At 49.5% G+C, this 16,896-nt stretch overlaps 1 protein-coding gene across 1 annotated transcript in view; it reads left to right on the top strand.

The window, feature by feature from the left end:
* The first annotated feature begins 798 nt into the window (after window positions 1-798).
* Window positions 799-16,896, top strand: part of ACSF2 (acyl-CoA synthetase family member 2) — a 36,324-nt gene continuing 20,226 nt past the window's right edge. The window contains exons 1-10 of the mRNA XM_034067646.1: window positions 799-904; window positions 7,123-7,318; window positions 8,553-8,681; window positions 9,661-9,714; window positions 12,667-12,785; window positions 12,997-13,159; window positions 13,532-13,627; window positions 14,516-14,664; window positions 14,988-15,079; window positions 16,173-16,249. Coding sequence (XP_033923537.1) covers window positions 837-904; window positions 7,123-7,318; window positions 8,553-8,681; window positions 9,661-9,714; window positions 12,667-12,785; window positions 12,997-13,159; window positions 13,532-13,627; window positions 14,516-14,664; window positions 14,988-15,079; window positions 16,173-16,249 — 1,143 coding nt within the window. The 5' untranslated portion in view covers window positions 799-836. The remainder of the gene's footprint in view (window positions 905-7,122; window positions 7,319-8,552; window positions 8,682-9,660; window positions 9,715-12,666; window positions 12,786-12,996; window positions 13,160-13,531; window positions 13,628-14,515; window positions 14,665-14,987; window positions 15,080-16,172; window positions 16,250-16,896) is intronic.

The following is a 16,896-nucleotide window of genomic DNA, read 5'->3' as shown; positions in this document are numbered from 1 at the left end:
TATGACTTAGGCGGCTGAGATTCGCTGTTGTGAGGCTGGTACCGATGCCCTTGCTCATCAGCGCTGTTGTGCCTGATGTGCTGCAGACACCCTGAACTCCAGCTTCGCCCCAGCAAGGGATTGGAACTCCTTTCCAATCCAGACCATTCTGTGATGCTCAAAGAAGTGCCATGGTTTAGTGTGAGGTGTCCCTGCCCATGGCAGGGGGTTGGAACTGGATGATCTTAAGGTCCCTTCCAACCCAAACCATTCTATGATTCTATGATCTTGCCCTGCCCAGCTCCAGGGTAGCTCTGTGGTTCCTGTTCCTCCCGCAGCCCGCAGGGTGCAGGCAGGGAGCGCCGAAGGGCAGTGAGGTGGTGACTGCGGACTCCTGGAGCAGATGGGGCTGGAGATCAGTCAGTGACTCAGAGGGCGCGGGCACCGGGCAGCGCAGGTGAAGGAAAGCAGGGACAAGTGATGATGATTGTCCCGCACCCAAGTCCATCTCAGCAAGGGCTGGGGTGAGGCAGGAAGGGCTGACAGGGTAGGAGAGCCGTGATAGGGGTAGCAGAGGGATGGAGGCGCAGGGGGCAGGTGCCCTGCGGGGCTCTGTGCTGCCTTAGGGGGTCCCCGCTCCTCCCGTCCCGACCCCTCGCTGCTCGCCCCGCGGCACGGGCAGGGCGGCCGCATTCTCCGGTGCTTCCTCCCAGCCGGGTTCGAAGGGGGCCGCAGCCCGCCGGGGCGGGACCGGAGAGGGGCCGGGCAGGGGCCGGGGCGGGCAGCGGAGCGCACAGCACCGCCTCCCCTGCGCCTCCTGCATCTCAGGGCCCGGTTCGTACCCCGCTGCTACGGGCATGGCTACGGCGAGGCTGGCAGCGCTGCCCCGGAGCGGGCTGACCCTCCTGCGCCGGGCGGCAGGCAGGCGGGGAGCCCCCCATCCCAGGTAGGGCCTGGACCGGGAGAGGGGGATGGAGGGCTGGGGGCTTATAGGGGATGGGAAGTTATACGGGACAGGGGGCCATGGGTGAGAGGGTGTGGGGGGCTATAGGGGATGGAGGGCTGTGGGAGTGGGAACGGGGGCCTAGAGGGGACAAGGGGGTGTGGGTGAGGGTCTGCGGGGCTTTAATGGATGGAGGGCTGTGGGGGCTGAGGATGAGGGGTTATAGGAAACCTAGGCTGTAGGGACAGGGATGGGGGCTTTAGAGGATGGAGGCCATGTGTGATGTGGGACAGGGGCTACAGGGAGCTGCAGAAGAGTGTGGGTGTCCAGCCAGGGGGTGGCTGTGTGCAGGGTGGGTTCATCTGGAGGCTTCACTTCCAGTGTGTGTTGCTGTCCTTTGGCTTCCTTAAAGTCTCCAAAGTGGCAGGAGATAGGCTGCATCCTCTGGGTCTGCCTCCCACCCCCACCTGGGGGGGGGGGGACCAGGGGCAGGAATGAGCCTCATGTTGTGTGTGGAGGGATGAGAATGTGTGACTGAGGTTGAACTTTCTTTGTGCAGCAGCTCCATCCTGACTGTAGTAATGTGAAGTGCATCAAACAGCTTCTCTGTGCTCCTTCAGCGCTCTGAGCTGTGGGCTCCATCAAGTGTCCCTGTCCCTGGGTGGCCATGCAAGACCCCAGGCTTGGGCAGGGTGGTCGGGGGCACTGTGGAGCTCTGGGGTTTGGAGGTGGCCAGGCCACTTCTTCGCTCTGCTTTTCTTCAGTGCTGCCTTTTGGAGTAGGTTCATGGGAAAGACCAGCAGTAGGAAAGCAGCTGGCTTTGGGAAAGGCTTGGAAGGATTAACTGATCCTCAGAGCCTCTTACTCGGGCTTCCAGGGAGCAGTTTCCCAAGAACAGTGGGAGGCAGCCCTTGCTTTTCCCGCACAGAGGGTCCAGGTATTCCTTTTCAGCTGAGCTGGGATTAGGAGTAAGGTGATGGAAGCCCTTGTGTATGTGGCTGGGGCCAAAACTGCCATTGGAATCTATTCTTAGGAAACAGAATGGGAAGTGAAGCATGACAGAGAGCTCACTGTAGTTTAAACTCCAGCCCAGAAGTGAAACCAAGAGGCACTTGGAGAAAATGACCGCATATTTAGGAATGAAGTCTTTCTAGTAATGTTATAGAAGCGCTTGTGCAGTTCTGCTCCTAGTTAGGCAGTGTTTATCCTTTTGGCAGGAAGAGTGTGGAGGGGAGGGAGGCGCAGTGGAAAACCTAACCAGAAAGTCTGCTGTAGTAGGAGTCTGAAAGCTCTGAGGACTTGATCCTTCCTCAAACTGAAGCAAATGAAAGCCCTAATGAGAGCCTGATTGACTCTTTAGTGAACTGGGTTGCTTTAAAGGGTAAAGAAGAGGTGAGGGCAGAGCAGGGTTAACTTTAACCACCCTTTTATTGCAGTTGTGTTACATAAAAGACCCAGAAGGTCTTGCTTGGGTGCAAAAGGTATCCGTGAGCAAATGAGTTGGCAGGGGAGCCTGTGAACCTCTCTGGGTCTGAACTCTGCAGTCAAGGCAGGACCTGACCTCCTTGTGCTGGGTGAATAGCACCAAAGCTCAGGTCAATGTCCCCTATGGCCATGAGGTGCGCACCAGGGGCACAGGAGGTTACAGCAATGCCTCTGCCCTGTGTTCATCTCTTGTCCCTTGGATACTGTTTATAGTGAAGAGTTAAAATCGAAGCTGGTTATCTTATATCAACAGCTATAAAACAGTGCTTGGGGCTGACCAGAGGTAAACACCAGAGCTCCTATGGCTGCTTCATCCTGCTGCCCTCAGGGTCCAGTGCTCTCCGGGACCAGGATGTGGCTCCTCGCCTGCTTCTTGCAGCAGACACAACAGGGATGTTTCCCCATTCAGTTGCACCATCAGACTCCCAGGGTTATGGAGTCCTGCCCAAGGGCTGGCTCTTTGGGCTGTCTTGCTGCTGGAGCTGCTGCCAACAGAAGGCATGGACTCTCCGAGAGCAGAGGTTATGCTGAGACCCAAGAGGAAACCGTTTTATTTGCTTTGCTCCAGCTAATGCAGGGGAAAGGGAGCTGCTATAATATCAGACCATTGGCTTTGTACATCTCCAGCAGTATCTGATACTTCACAAGAAGGGGTGGAAGGTGAATTACTTGTTTTCTGTAACAACGATGAACAAAAAGGTGATTTCCTTATCCTTTGCAGAGGTCTGTTGGTACATTCTTTCACATCAGATATATACATTTTCTGTTGATTGTAAGCCAGAGGGAGACCAATGCCATGTGATTTCCTGCGTGATGCTACTGATAACGAATCTTGTATCTGCCTCATTCCTTCCATTCCTGACCTCCAGCACTTCCAGCAGACTACTGTGTTTTATCCCACACCTTTCACTTCTGCCATGGCCAGGAGATAAGTGATGCAAGAGATGTTGAAGCATGTGTGACCATCAGACCAGCATTCAGGGAGCTCAAACTAGATGGCAGTTGTGAATTGTACTTTGCTTAATGTATTGAAATAACCATGTGAGCAAGTGCTTTGAGGGCATTTAGTGACTGTGGTTTATGAGCATGAGATACCTTGGGCCCTGGTTTCAACGCTGCTGGTGCTCTTATTTGATGTGAATGGGATTTGAAGATGCCTGGGACCCTTGAGAGCAAGCTCTGTGTGTCTCCAGGCTGAGAGAGGAGTGTTTTGGAGTGCAGGGCTTTATAAAGAGAACTGTTACTGCACTGTGATGTGATTTCATCCCCGTGTTTTGGGCAGAGAGGAAGACTGGAGGCAGAACCATCATTTGGCTCTGGCTTTGCACCTTCTTGCAATTAGTGTGAAAGTTTCTACGAGGTCAGTGAAACCCTTTGGTTCTCCAGGCAAGGGAAATAACTGAGGGCAGGACCAGAAAGCCTGTCATGCGCAGTGCTTTGCCAAGGCATGGCAGTGTAAAACATCAATCATCCTTCCCATTAGCAATGCTTGTGCAAGTGAGCCTTGAAGGGTGACTGCACGGGGGGGGTAAGGGGGTTTTTGCAGCCGGACCTTTGGGATTTTGATTGGATCTTGTCACTCTTTGTGGGGGGTTTGTGTTTTGTTTTCCAGTGATGTGGTAGAATAACACTCGGACCGAGTTTGTCACCAGTCACTGCAGTCCATGACACGCTTGTGTTCGCTTGTTCCCACTCCAGCCTGTGCAGCTCCCCATGCTCCCTGGATGACGTTCAGGGAATGTGCTCTTGCACAACCCACTCACTGGCTGCTCTCTGCCTATTCCAGCCCTTCTCAGGCTGCAGGAGCAAGCAGGGACCTCTCTGTGCCTCTGCTGGCATTGACAAGCGGAGAGTTTAAGGACAGGCTCTGCTGCAGCTGGAGGTGACTTGGCTTTAGAGGGATGCGAGTGTGGTTGTCTCCATTAAACAGCTTTGCAAGCAGCCTGTGGTTTCCTCACCTGTCTGGGCTGGTGGCTGGAGGTGCTTCTCAGACCATGCCATGGCAGCGGGATGTGGCTTCTCCAGTCACCACTTCAAACAGCCGAGTAGCTGTGGCTGTAGTGGCTCTTGCAGCTTGTCCTTCCCTTGGGTTCAGGAGAGCTTTTACCATCTGTGTTTTATAGAAGCTCTGTTTATGAGGGTTTTTCTTCTGCAGAGCTTCCTTTCATCTCTAGTTTATCTACGTGCTTTGCCCAGGGGCGTTCAAATGGCAAAAGGTAGTTTAGCACTTGTCCTCCTCCTTAGGCAGCCCTGCAGCCTTGATGCACATCACCCAAGGGCTCTGCTAGGATTGATGTCAAAACAGACCTTGCTGGACTTGCACAACCCTATATCTGCCCAAAAGCAGTGGGGCAAAGAGGATGAGGGCATTACTAAGCTCCCGGAGCAAAACTCCCCCTGGAAGGTAAAGTCTCTGTGCTCTCGAGACTGAGCTCACCCCACAAAGGGAGTGATTTCATGCTAGGTTTTGTTTGTTGTGAGCACAAAACAGAATCTTTCATGGTAAATAGCACCAAGTCTTTGCAGAATATTGATCCCATAATGAATGGAGGAAAACTGAGTTCAGGCTGATGTGTTTTCTTCTCTAGGGCAGGGACTCCCCTATTATACACTGAAAGTGCAGACACGGCATTGCCTCTGAGCGATGCACCCCACAAGTGTCGCTTAACCCTCTTCTTCTTGCTCATCTCTTAAGATTGGGATGGAGCAGCTGAGAGCATGGAAAGAGGTGGGGAAGAAGTGAGGAGGGGCTGGGACCAGTGCTGTTTAACATTATCATCAACGACCTGGAGGAGGGAACCAAGTGTACCCTCAGCAAGTTCGCTGATGACACTGAACTGGGAGGAGTGGCTGACACACCAGAAGGCTGTGTTGTCATTCAGAGAGACCTGGACAGGCTGGAGAGTTGGGCGGGGAGAAACTTGATGAAATTCAACAAGAGCAAGTGTAGAGTCTTGCATCTGGGGAAGAACAACCCCATGTACCAGTACAGGTTGGGGTTGACCTGCTGGAAAGGAGTGAAGGGGAAAGGGACCTGGGGGTCCTGGTGGATGGGAGGATGACCATGAGCCAGCAATGTGCCCTTGTGGCCACGAAGGCAAATGGCATCCTAGGGTGCATTAGAAAGGGTGTGGTTAGTAGGGCAAGAGAGGTTCTCCTCCCCTCTACTCTGCCTTGGTGAGGCCGCATCTGGAATATTGCGTCCAGTTCCAGGCCCCTCAGTTCAAGAAGGACAGGGAATTGCTTGAAAGAGTCCAGCGCAGAGCCACAAAGATGATGAAGGGAGTGGAACATCTCCCTTATGAGGAGAGGCTGAGGGAGCTGGGTCTCTTTAGCTTGGAGGAGACTGAGGGGTGACCTCATCAGTGTTTACAAATATGTACAGGGTGGGTGTCAGGATGATGGAGCTAGGCTTTTTTCAGTGATATCCAGTGATAGGACAAGGGGCAATGGGTGTAAACTGGAGCATAGGAGGTTCCACGTTAACATCAGGAAGAACTTCTTTACTGTAAGAGTGACAGAGCACTGGAACAGGTTGCCCAGGGAGGTTGTGGAGTCTCCTACGTTGGAGATATTCAAGGCCCACCTGGACAAGTTCCTGTGTGTTGTACTCTAGGTTACCCTGCTCTTGCAGGGGGGTTGGACTAGATGATCTTTCGAGGTCCCTTCCAACCCTTAGGATTCTGGGATTCTGTGATGGGGGCTGCTGGGGCAGAGGGAAGAGATGGAGATTGAAACCAGAACTGCAGCACTCAGATGGTCAGGAGCTGCAGTCTGAGGGCAGGTCGCTGCTTTTCCACTGAGCAGACATCAGTGAAAGCCTGAATGGTTTTAGAATGATTTTTCCCTACCTCCCTGCTCACATCTGCTCACTGCTGCCTCTCCTACCTCTGTTCCCTCTCCAGCTTGGCCTCAGCACAGTCTCTGTGCTCCTCTCGAGGACCCTGTTGTGCCATCCCTGCCCAGGTGCTGGGCACTTTTCACCTTCATCTCCCTGGTAGCTCCTCATTTTACTGCTGCTGGCTTCGTTGCCATAAACTCTTTGCAGCTGAGCTGGCAGAGGTGGTAAGGAACATACAGCCACTTGCTGCTCTGTGCACAGACTGTTGCCTTGCAGATGTCTCTCAGTTACAGCTCAACCTCTTTGAGCTCTTCTAACCTGTTTTTATCCTTCAGGATTAGACTCTTCTCTGCAGATCATTCTGTGGACTCCTCTGACTTTAGTTGTAACTTTCCCAGTCATCCACTCTTTCCAGCTGAGAGAAGCCAGTTGGGGAAATTCCCTTGCAAGCTGCTTTGATTCAGTTCCTTGCAAGTTCCTTACACTTTTTAATGCTGCAGAAAGACCAGATCTGGTAAACTGGAGAGCCCATAACGTGTCCAAGAGATCACAGAATCCCAGACTGGTTTGGGTTGGAAAATACCTTAAAGCTCATCCAGTTCCAGGGACCCCTTCCTTGGGAGCAGGTTGCTCCAAGCCCCTGTGTCCAACCTGGCCTTGAACACTGCCAGGGATGGGGCAGCCACAGCTTCTCTGGGCAACCTGTGCCAGCGCCTCAGCACCCTCTTGACCTGCTGAAGCTGCTGCCTGTGGTTCCCATTGGTGTGGGGATATGCACTGGGTACTGCTGGTGCTGTGGGCAGGTTGATGATCCTTCTAGGAAGATGATATTAATGGCTTATATTAATAAATAGACTCTTCTTTTCTTCCGCAGTGCCCTGCACACAGGGGTGCCCTCTGCCTCCCTGAGGCTGACCCACAGCTATATCCAGGGGCCCTCAGATATCCCCCTGATCACCAAAACCACAGGCCAGTGCTTGGATGAGACCGTCGAGCGCTTTCCTGACCGTGAGGCTCTGGTCTTCTGCCGGGATGGGGTTCGGAAGACGTTTGCTCAGTTCAAAGAGGAGGTGAGTGCCTGGTTCCCCCCTTGGATGGCCTGGGCGGGTGGAAAACGGCAGCAGCAGACATGATGGAGACATGGAAGGTGGCTTCTAACAGCACCTCCCTAGCACACACACCAGCACTGCCTTTGTCTGTGGGGTTCCGGGAGGAGGGAGAAGCTTATGTAAAATGCTCACTGACTATCCCAGAATGAACTTTCATACTTATCAGCCCTATTTGATGTGTATGGGCTGAGTCATGGTGTTTTTCTCCTGTGGAGCAGGCTCCAGCTCTTGTATTAGTCACTCTGCTGTGCCTGTCAGAGGTTCGGAGCGTGTTGGGGTTTCTAATCCAAGTACAAAGGTAGCTGAGCAAAATCAAGGACTTGGTCTCAATAGCATGCACGGAATCATGTGTGGATGTATCTATGCCAGTGTATGTGTTTGTATGTATTCTGAATGGAGGGGCAATATTTCAAGGCCTGAGAAGTTTCTATTAAATGTGTGATATCTTGGATAGGAAAAATTGCTTGGGTTTATTTAGATTTACTGGTGTTCGAGTTACATCCATTCAGATAAACAAGGTTACCTGCATTCACCCTAATTTTAAACCCTGGGCTGTAATTCAGCACTGAATCAGAGAATAGCTATTCCTCACATACATGTCTCCTAACTTCACAAGTTCATTTGAGAACATACCAAAGCTACCAAAAACTTTCCTGAATACTTCAGGATATTTATGCATGCATCTGCACACCTGAAACACAACATCTTGCAGTAGTTATGTTAATATAGTGGCTGGATGAGGAGTTAATGAAGATAGAAACCCCAGACAGAAACTGGCCAAAAATCACTTGATGCAGTTTTCTTCACCTGAGTTATAGAAGTAAGTGATGTGATGGAGCAGAGGCAGATCCAACAGTGTAAATGGGTAAAGCTTAGTCCTAAGCTGAGTCAATGAGGAGCTAGACACTAAATACACTTTGGGCAAGAATTAATTTGGTACTACCGATACATAATTATCTATTTTGGTTTCCTTTCTGCTTTGTTGTATTGTTCCACAAGTGGGTTTATGCTTTTTATCAGTGAGGTTGGTCTGTGACACTGGAGGTGCAGCAGGCTGGCAGTGCAGCAGAGGTATATTCTGTCTGATTTCAGTCACAAACATGATGCTTTCCCCTTAGAAAGACGTACTTGGAGATCAAAGTTCCCTCACTGCGTCCTGTGGGTGATGCTCAGGCTCTTGCCTTGTGTTTTGCAGGTGGACCAGGCAGCAGCTGGGCTTCTGGCTCTTGGTCTGAAGAAGGGAGACCGGCTCGGGATGTGGGGTCCCAATAAGTACGAGTGGGTTCTCATGCAGTTTGCAACTGCCCAGGCAGGAATCATCCTGGTAAGGAGTGATGCTGTGTCTGGTTTTTAGCAGGGTGAGAAAATGGAGACAAGACACAATAGGAGATACAGGAGAACAAAGTTTGTTGTCTCTCTTCTCCATGCTCTTACCCATCGTGTTGTCTGTAACTGAATCCAGTGTTTAAACAAGATCTGTGCATCTTTGCCCTCCACTGTGTAGAAAAGCAGACTGTAGAGGAAGGAGCAGCAAGAAATGGACTGCTGTGAACTAACTTGCAGTAGCTGATGATAGAAAAATGTATATTTTTGCCTATAGGATCATTTTTATGTAGTGTGATACTGTCCTAAACAGTTACCAGCTATTTAGAGCCCTAAACAGCGCCTGTATGGCTTCATGGTGTAAAAGCTCACTTAAAAATGTAGTACAAGCTTCATATCTCCAAAAGCCAGTTTTCATTTGATAGTATGACCTGGGATGTTCACCAAAATGCACTTTAGACAGTGCACAATAATAAGGACTGCACCCTCTCTTCTGGTCCATTTTTCTTCACTGTGGTTCATCCCAATGTCTACTAAGCCACAGGAACAGGGTGGCTCAGTATGAACCTGATGGGGAACTCAATTCCAGTGCTCAATACTGCTTCTGTGGAGAGCTGGACAAGATAAACTGGTATTTTCACAGTTGTGCATCAGGAAACCTGACTTGCACTTGAGTATTGAGTCCTGTTTAGTAGATTGGATGTGTGCCTGTGAGACAGGTGGTTTGGCCTCTGTTCCTGAAGCTTCTGTGACCTCACATAAGCCTCTCTTTTCATTTTCTTTCCTACAAACACAGGATTAAGCCAGTTTCTCTGGTGACTGTGAAACCCCTGTGGTGCTGGGCTCTTAGTGCGTTGTGGAGGAGAGGCTTTGAGTGTGGCTGGTCCCTGGGCCAACTTCTCTGTTGGAATAGGTGTTAGGAGGGATGGTTTTCAAGGTGAGAGTATCCCTGATCATCCTTCTTCTTCCTCCCTCTTCAGGTATCTGTGAATCCAGCCTACCAGGCCCTTGAGCTGGAGTTTGTCATCAGTAAGGTTTGTGTGGCACTTGCTGGTAATGCTAACTGATTCGTTGTGGACTCCTGCAAGAAGCTGCCTGTTAAAGGGGATAGTGGAGACACAGCATAGAGGAGCTTCTACTTGAGATGTGGGCATAACAGGGAGAGCTGGCTGGAGAGCAGGGCTGTGGTGGCTGTGTTGAGGGAACACACAGCATGCAGTGACCCAGGGGAGGAAGCTGCAGTTCAGTGTTCACATTGATTGCTGTTCCCCATGGCTGTGACACTGTTGGTCTGAGGGAGACTTCTGCATCCTTATCTCTCTCTCTGACAGTCATTTACTGACAATATCACATCAATGAGAGCCCTACCTGTCAGCAGCCTCTTGCTAGGAAATGAGGAAAACAGGACTAAGTATGTGACCCAGAGACTACTTGAGGAGCTGGCAGCCAGGACAGCAGAGACTGAGCAGTAACAGAGCATGGCTGCAGGCATGCTCTGGAGGCAACATCTGCCCTAAATCAGTTCCAACTTTCCCACATTCACATCTGCCCAGCTCGGTGCCATCCTGCCCACCTCCTGCTCTGGGCAAACACCACCATCTGGGACTTTAACCTTGGAAGGAGGAAGGTTCAGGAAGGATAAGCTGACTCGGCACCTTGATTTCTCCTTCCCACATTTGTCCTAGGCTTTAGGTTTAACCTCGTTTAAGTCCTAGGTATTGGCATCTTTCTGACTGCCTGACCCCTGCTGCCTCAGCCACCCTTGCATCCCTGCCTGGGTTTCAGTTGGCAATGTGCAGAGCATCGATCAGTTTAAACTGTTCTAGCTTCTTAGCTCCAGTAATGAGGAAATCGGGTTATTAAACATTTGATGGCTAAAAATTAATCCCAGGATTAATTAAGCTAATTTGCTCATCTGTAGTTTGTTCAGCTTTAAATCAAAGGCCGATACTGGGAGAGAGGGAATCACTTCTGGGTCTTCCCAGCATTATCGAAGCTCTTGCTTTACCTAGAAATTTGACAGTTTCTGGCAGCAGAGGGAGACTTTTGCATCAGTAACTGTAATTTGGTTGCTGGGCAGTTTGAGTTCCCATTTCTCCTTCGTTTAATCCTCTTATGGTGGTCTCACTCCTGTTTTGGTGCATTAGAATTGGAAGCAGTGCTGCAGTGAAGCACATCTCTTCCAGTGTGGATGTCCTCCTGTGTGTCTCACCAGGTGGAAACATGCATGGCAGTGCTTTCCTTTTTCCCCAAGGAGAATTGGTTTTTGTTTTCCTTTCCATCATTCTGTGTCAGTCTGCTTTGATTTCCTCCTCCAGTTGAGGAGGAGATGGGTTAAGATGGGATGTTGATGGGGTGAGAGTAGAAACGTGTTTCAGCTCCATTGGGGATTATTCGTGTCTCACCCTCCCAGGTTTACTGATGTTCCCAACTTTTCCACATACCTTTGGCACTGGGGTCTCTGATGTCCCTCACCCCCTAACCATTTGCACATCAAAACCCCTGAAGGCTTAGGACTTTGCCTTTTGGATCCTGACAGCATGTGCAATGCTTCCCTTGCTCCATCACGTTCCCTCCCTTAGGTATATACAGAAATACATGCTGAATAGCTATTCCTGCTGAATTTCCATGGTTTGTGAAAGCAAACTGATAACAGGATTCATACAACAGGTCCTTTGAAGATGGGTGCTGCCATTCAGGTTGACACCAAGCAGGAGGAACCCAGCTAGAGACCCGTATCTCATACAGCATCTGCTCTGCAAGCTCCTCTCCTCACGTACCATCTCTTTTGCAAAGCTAGTTTGACCAGAATAGCAGTTTTGAAGGATCTAACAGTCAAACTTCCAAAGGCCCAAAACATTCCAGAACAGCCTCAGTCCCCTGGGCAGCCTCTTCCAGGAAACAGAGCAAATGTTTGTCTTCCCTTCTGACAAACCCTAGAGGGTGCTTACAAATAATTTATTGCCGGAGCCTTGGTCTCCTTATTTCATGGACCTTGGGAAAATAATGAAACCAGCTGAGTAAATAATTGATGTGAAGGGTTTATTTGACAAGAATGCATTTATTTGGAAGATGAAAGCGGGTTTCAGATCTGGGTCAGATTCAGCAAAGCTCTGCTGAAAAAGAGAGAGGAATTCTTGGAGTAATGAGAGCGCTTTGTTTCGGGGTTGTGTGGATGTAGAGGTTTGAAAGGGAAGTGTTTAAGTTTTCAAAATGGCTGATTAATAATGATATAATTATAAAACTATAGAAAATAAGGACTAATGCTCTAAAATGAGGTGCAAAAATCTTAGGAAATGGAACATCTTTTTAAACTCACACCAAAACGTTGCCTTGATCTGAAAGTTGGTCATTAGGTTTTGTTGTTTTCCCAAAGTTCCTCAAAATTCCTCATTTTGGATCAACTCAAATAATTGATTTCTCTCCATATTTTGGGACTGGGCTTTTTGTCAGTGGTGGGACTCCTAATGTGAGGCAACAACTTGCATTGTTTGCCTTGTGCTTGCAATGAGGAGTTGGTCCTGGGAGAAGAGGGAACCTGGGGCTGCAGCTCTGCTCTCCTACATGGATGCAGTAACAGCACTCTGCCCTGTGCTCGATGGTTTTATGAGTGCATTTGCCCTCAGTCAACCTGCTTGTGGGAGGGTTGGAACTGGGTGATCTTAAGGTCCTTTCCACCCCTAACTATTCTCTATGTCCCCATCCCTGGGACCATGGCTGCTGCACCCTCACTGTGCAAAGACCCATGTCATGTTTTCCAATGAATCTAAGCCCCTGCATGGAATGGATCTTACTAAGAAGTGTTTAAAACCTCTGGGTTTAGCCTGGAGATTGCTGAGTCTACAATGTGCTTACAGCACCAAGCCATGGAGAAGATTCCAGTGTGGTGTAATAACTAATGCTTGCTGTGTGCAGTGACTGCTCTGTATCATGGCCTGAACACCAACTCAACGTGACTTCTCATGAGGTTCTGTCTCCCTTCACAGGTTGGCTGTAAGGCACTGGTGTTTCCCACTCAATTTAAAACACAGAAGTACTATGATATCCTAAAGCAGTCATGTCCCGAGATAGAAACATCCAGCCCAGGGGGAATAAAGAGCAAAAGGTGAGTCAGGAACATCTGGTGTCTTTGCACTGACCTCACAGCTGGTCCTGCCTCATGTCCTCTCAGCTGCACAGCACAGGCCTGAGTGGAAGGACCTCATGTGAAGAGAACAAGTTAGGTCCTCCTGGAGGTTTGGCTTGACCAACCTACACCTAGCTATGCTGTTTTCTCCTTGCTCTGTTCTTGTTAATGGTATTCTTCTTCCTGCCAGACTACCCAACTTAAACATTGTTATCATGTTGGACTCCAAGCTGCCTGGCACCTTCCACATGGATGAGGTGATGCAGGCAGGGGATAGCAGCCATATGAAGCAGTTAAGAGCCGTGCAGCAAACCCTCTCCTGCAATGAGCCCATCAACATCCAGTTCACTTCAGTAGGTGCTCCTGCCTGCTTCATGGCCTGTGGTTGGGGGACACAAGAAAGATGTGTGGGATGCTGAGCATTCCATTCCTTTTCCCTTCTGCTCTCTGAGATCAAGCCCTGTTTCCATCTTCTGTTGTAGGATGAAGGAAGTGTTCTAACATTTACCCTTCTTCCATTCTTGCTGCTCAGCTCTTTGTCAAGGGTTGATGTGGATGAGAGGATGTCATGGGAAGTCTGTCCAATTGAAGTTGGGCCATTTTGTGTGTGTGTGTGTTTTGGGATTCAGATACTGTTAAAGGGGGAAATTGATCTCCCAGGTCTGAATGGAGATCACCCCAGAACACTTGTAGCTCATCACTGCATAATGCCCTGTGTCTTCCAGGGGACCACAGGAAGCCCCAAAGGAGCCACCCTCTCCCACAAGAACCTTGTGAATAATGCCCATCTGATAGGGCTGAGGCTGGGGTTCACAGAGCAGGTGGGTTGTATGGAAACACACTTTGGGGTTGTCTCCATGGCCACAGAGAAACCATGGGTATGGAGAGCATTGGTGCTCACTCAGTTGCGAGTGGCATTGAAGGAGACTCATCCATAACATTTATCATTTCAGTGGTGTTTCAGTGATGTTTTCAATTTCATGCGAAGAGTTTTTGGGGGCAGGAAAAAGATGCCTTTTTTGGGGGGAAAATGTGAAATTAACCACTTTTCATCTTGGTGAATGCTTATTTCAGATAATTACAACACTCTGGATGTTAGCGTTGAATTCTGTTGAATAAGGTTTTAATCTGCTTTGTGTGACTTCATTTCATGTCATGCATACATCAGACTCATAAGAGCCTCATAACTCTCATCAGGATGTGACCTTTCTATTTGTAGTTTAGATCCAATGCTGTTAAAGGCAAATATTTTCTTTTGAAGCATTATTTCTAACACAGCAGCTTTGATACAGGAAAATACTGGGTTGTTTCAATCAACCTTCATAGCCTTTGGTGCTTTTAGAAACAAAATCAACAGCATGTGCCAAGTCCTGCACACTTCATCCCTGTCATAGCACTACCACTCCTCTGGCATAGCATGAAGTCATGTGTAAGTGATACCAGGCCAAAAAGTCCAGCAAAGACAAGGCATTGCAAGATGACAGCATGCAATTTTGACATTAAAAGCTTCCAAATTGATTCTTATTAAAAGCAGGAATGATCAGCATCGCATTTCCAACTCATGGGAACACAGATGAATGTCGCGTTTCCAGCAAGTTTTCAGTGAATCACGGAATACTCTGTTTAGACCATAGCCCTTCAGCAGGGAGATGGGCTGGGAACCAGCTGTGGGAGATCTCTCCTCACTGTTGTGTTTGGCTCCATCCCAGGAGTACCGCGTTGCCCTGCCTGCACCCCTCTATCACTGCCTGTCGTCGGTAGGAGGCTGCATGGTGATGGCTCTGCACGGCTCCTCCTGCATCTTCTCATCGCCCAGCTTCGAGGGGAAGGCTGCGCTGGAGGCTGTGTCTCGAGAGAAGTGAGAGCTTGTGTTCTGCTACAGGGTTTGTCTCCTGGTGGTGGTGCTTGGTTTGCTATGGCTGGTGTGTGTTCACATCTCACTGCGGCTGAGATAGTGCATTTCCAGCTTGTTCACCATGCGTAGCTCATAAAGCAGAAGAGCTATCATTGCGTCTGCATGATACGCTTGTATCTGTTGTTATGTGCCTGTATGTATGCGTGCATTAATGAAGAGCATATCTGCTGTGCCTGCCTCTGTGCTGCTGTTCTGATGGGATGGGATGAATGCTGAGCTGGAACTGTCCTGGTTCCAACTTCACCATTTCTCTCCCCTTCCTCAAGATGCTCCTTTCTGTATGGCACACCAACCATGTTCATAGACATGCTCTCCCAGCCGGACTTTGACTCCTACGACCTGTCAAGTCTCCGGGGAGGTAAGGCTTGGAACTCAAATGGAAAAATCCTGAGAAAGGGGATATTACTGTTCCTGCTGTTCCCTGCTGGGAGGCTGTATTAAGCCTTGCAAGCAACTGGCTCTTCTGGAAGGGAAGAGTTTAGTTGTGTGAGCTTTGTGTTTCACTGTGAATTTGATGCTGTGTTTCCTTTCTTTGGGATTTCCTTCAAAATACATGTATTTTTAGGACTCTTCTCTCATCTTAAGGCATTTGAGGAAAGGACTTTTCTGTTTCATCTGCAAGGGAGAGTGTCAGGAATAGCCTGTTAGCTCAACTCCTGTCTCACCAGCCACCACCATGTGGCAGCAGATGCTTTAGGCTGGCTCAGTCCCTGAAGCAGAGCTACACTGATTTCTCTGACCTAAAGTTTCCTGCCTCCATCTAAATACTGGAGAGGGTGTGATAACGTGTGCTGGAGCTTTCTGTCTTGTCACAGGCAGCCTTGGAAAGAGCTGAGCCGAAACAGGGAGGTCATCAGCCCTCCTGATGCAATGACAGCACTGAGAGAAGGTGGTGCTGGAACAGAAAGAAATGTTTAAGCAGATTACTCAATCACCTCTATGTGGGAAATCATCCTGGCTCATCTTGTCCCCAGCAGAGCCTATGTATTACCCCACTCTTTTGCTCTGCCTTCCTATGACAGAACAAGTGAAGATGAGATCTGCCCTTTCCCAAAGGGGCTGCCTTGTGCAAAGCAGGAGGAAAGGGTTTTGGTTTTATGGTAATGCTGATCGATGGGACTGTTTGTCCTGCTAAAAATCTGTGCCTCTTTCTGCTTTCAATCTTCCCTTTTTAGAAGCTGCAGCTTGGATGAGGTTTGTGCTGTGGAGTTTATTTTCCTAATGAGTGATCTCTGCCAACCCTTAATTCCTTCAGACAAACCGGCCTTGCTGCAGCCCTTGCTTCTAGAATAACTACAACCTCTGTCCATAAAAATATGAAGTATTTTGACAGGAACCAGTGTATCCCAAAGGTCTCACCAGCATTTAAATCTGGAAACGCAGAACCTCTGAGGGACCACTCCTGGGAATAGACGGTTTCCAAGGCAGTCATCTGTTCCTTCTTCTTCCAGGAGTCATTGCAGGTTCTCCTGTTCCCCCTGAGGTCATGAAGATGGTTATAACCAAGATGCACATGCCGGAGATGGTGGTGAGTTGTGGTTGCTGTGACTGGAGCTATGAGTAGTGATTGTCCTGGTGAGACCCTGAGCTTGGGCACCTCTGCACCGCAGTGGTGCTCAGCGGTGCTGGGTGTGATGGGACCATGGGTGAGAGGCCAGGCTGAGGAGCAAAGGTGTTGAGAGGCTGGGAGGAAGAAGGGGGGTCCTGTCTTGTTGCTGGTGGGGTTCCTGGGGAGGAAGCTTTGTAAGAGAAGCAACTGCATTGAGAGTTATAGACCGAGCTGCTGGTGTGTTTCAAAGCTTTCATAAACCCTTCTGTTGTACATGCTGCAAGGATGAATGATCATGGAAGAGGCGTTGCTGGTTTGTATTGGTGTGGGTGGGCGCATGTGTTCATCTTGCTGTGGAGCTGTTGTATTTCTTACACCATCCTGGACTGCATGCAGATAGAAACCCATGTTGCATACTATGTGTTTGGCTGTGGGGAGGGTGCCATCCACGCAGGCAACACCAGGCATTGCGTTGCCAGAAGGACAGCACATGCTGGGCCACATGTGCTGCTGCTCCATCCCATGTTCCTGCACCCTTGGCCTGTGCAAGAGCATCAGCAGGTCCTGCATATGGAGGGGGTCAGTGCCACTCCAGGTGCCATGTTTCATAGGCAGGTTCTGCATCT

The sequence above is a fragment of the Melopsittacus undulatus genome, chromosome 11 (assembly GCF_012275295.1).
Source record: "Melopsittacus undulatus isolate bMelUnd1 chromosome 11, bMelUnd1.mat.Z, whole genome shotgun sequence".
NCBI classification, from domain to species: Eukaryota; Metazoa; Chordata; class Aves; order Psittaciformes; family Psittaculidae; genus Melopsittacus; species Melopsittacus undulatus.
The sequence above is the reverse complement of the archived record's forward strand: the minus strand, read 5'-3'. Positions and strand labels throughout refer to the sequence as shown.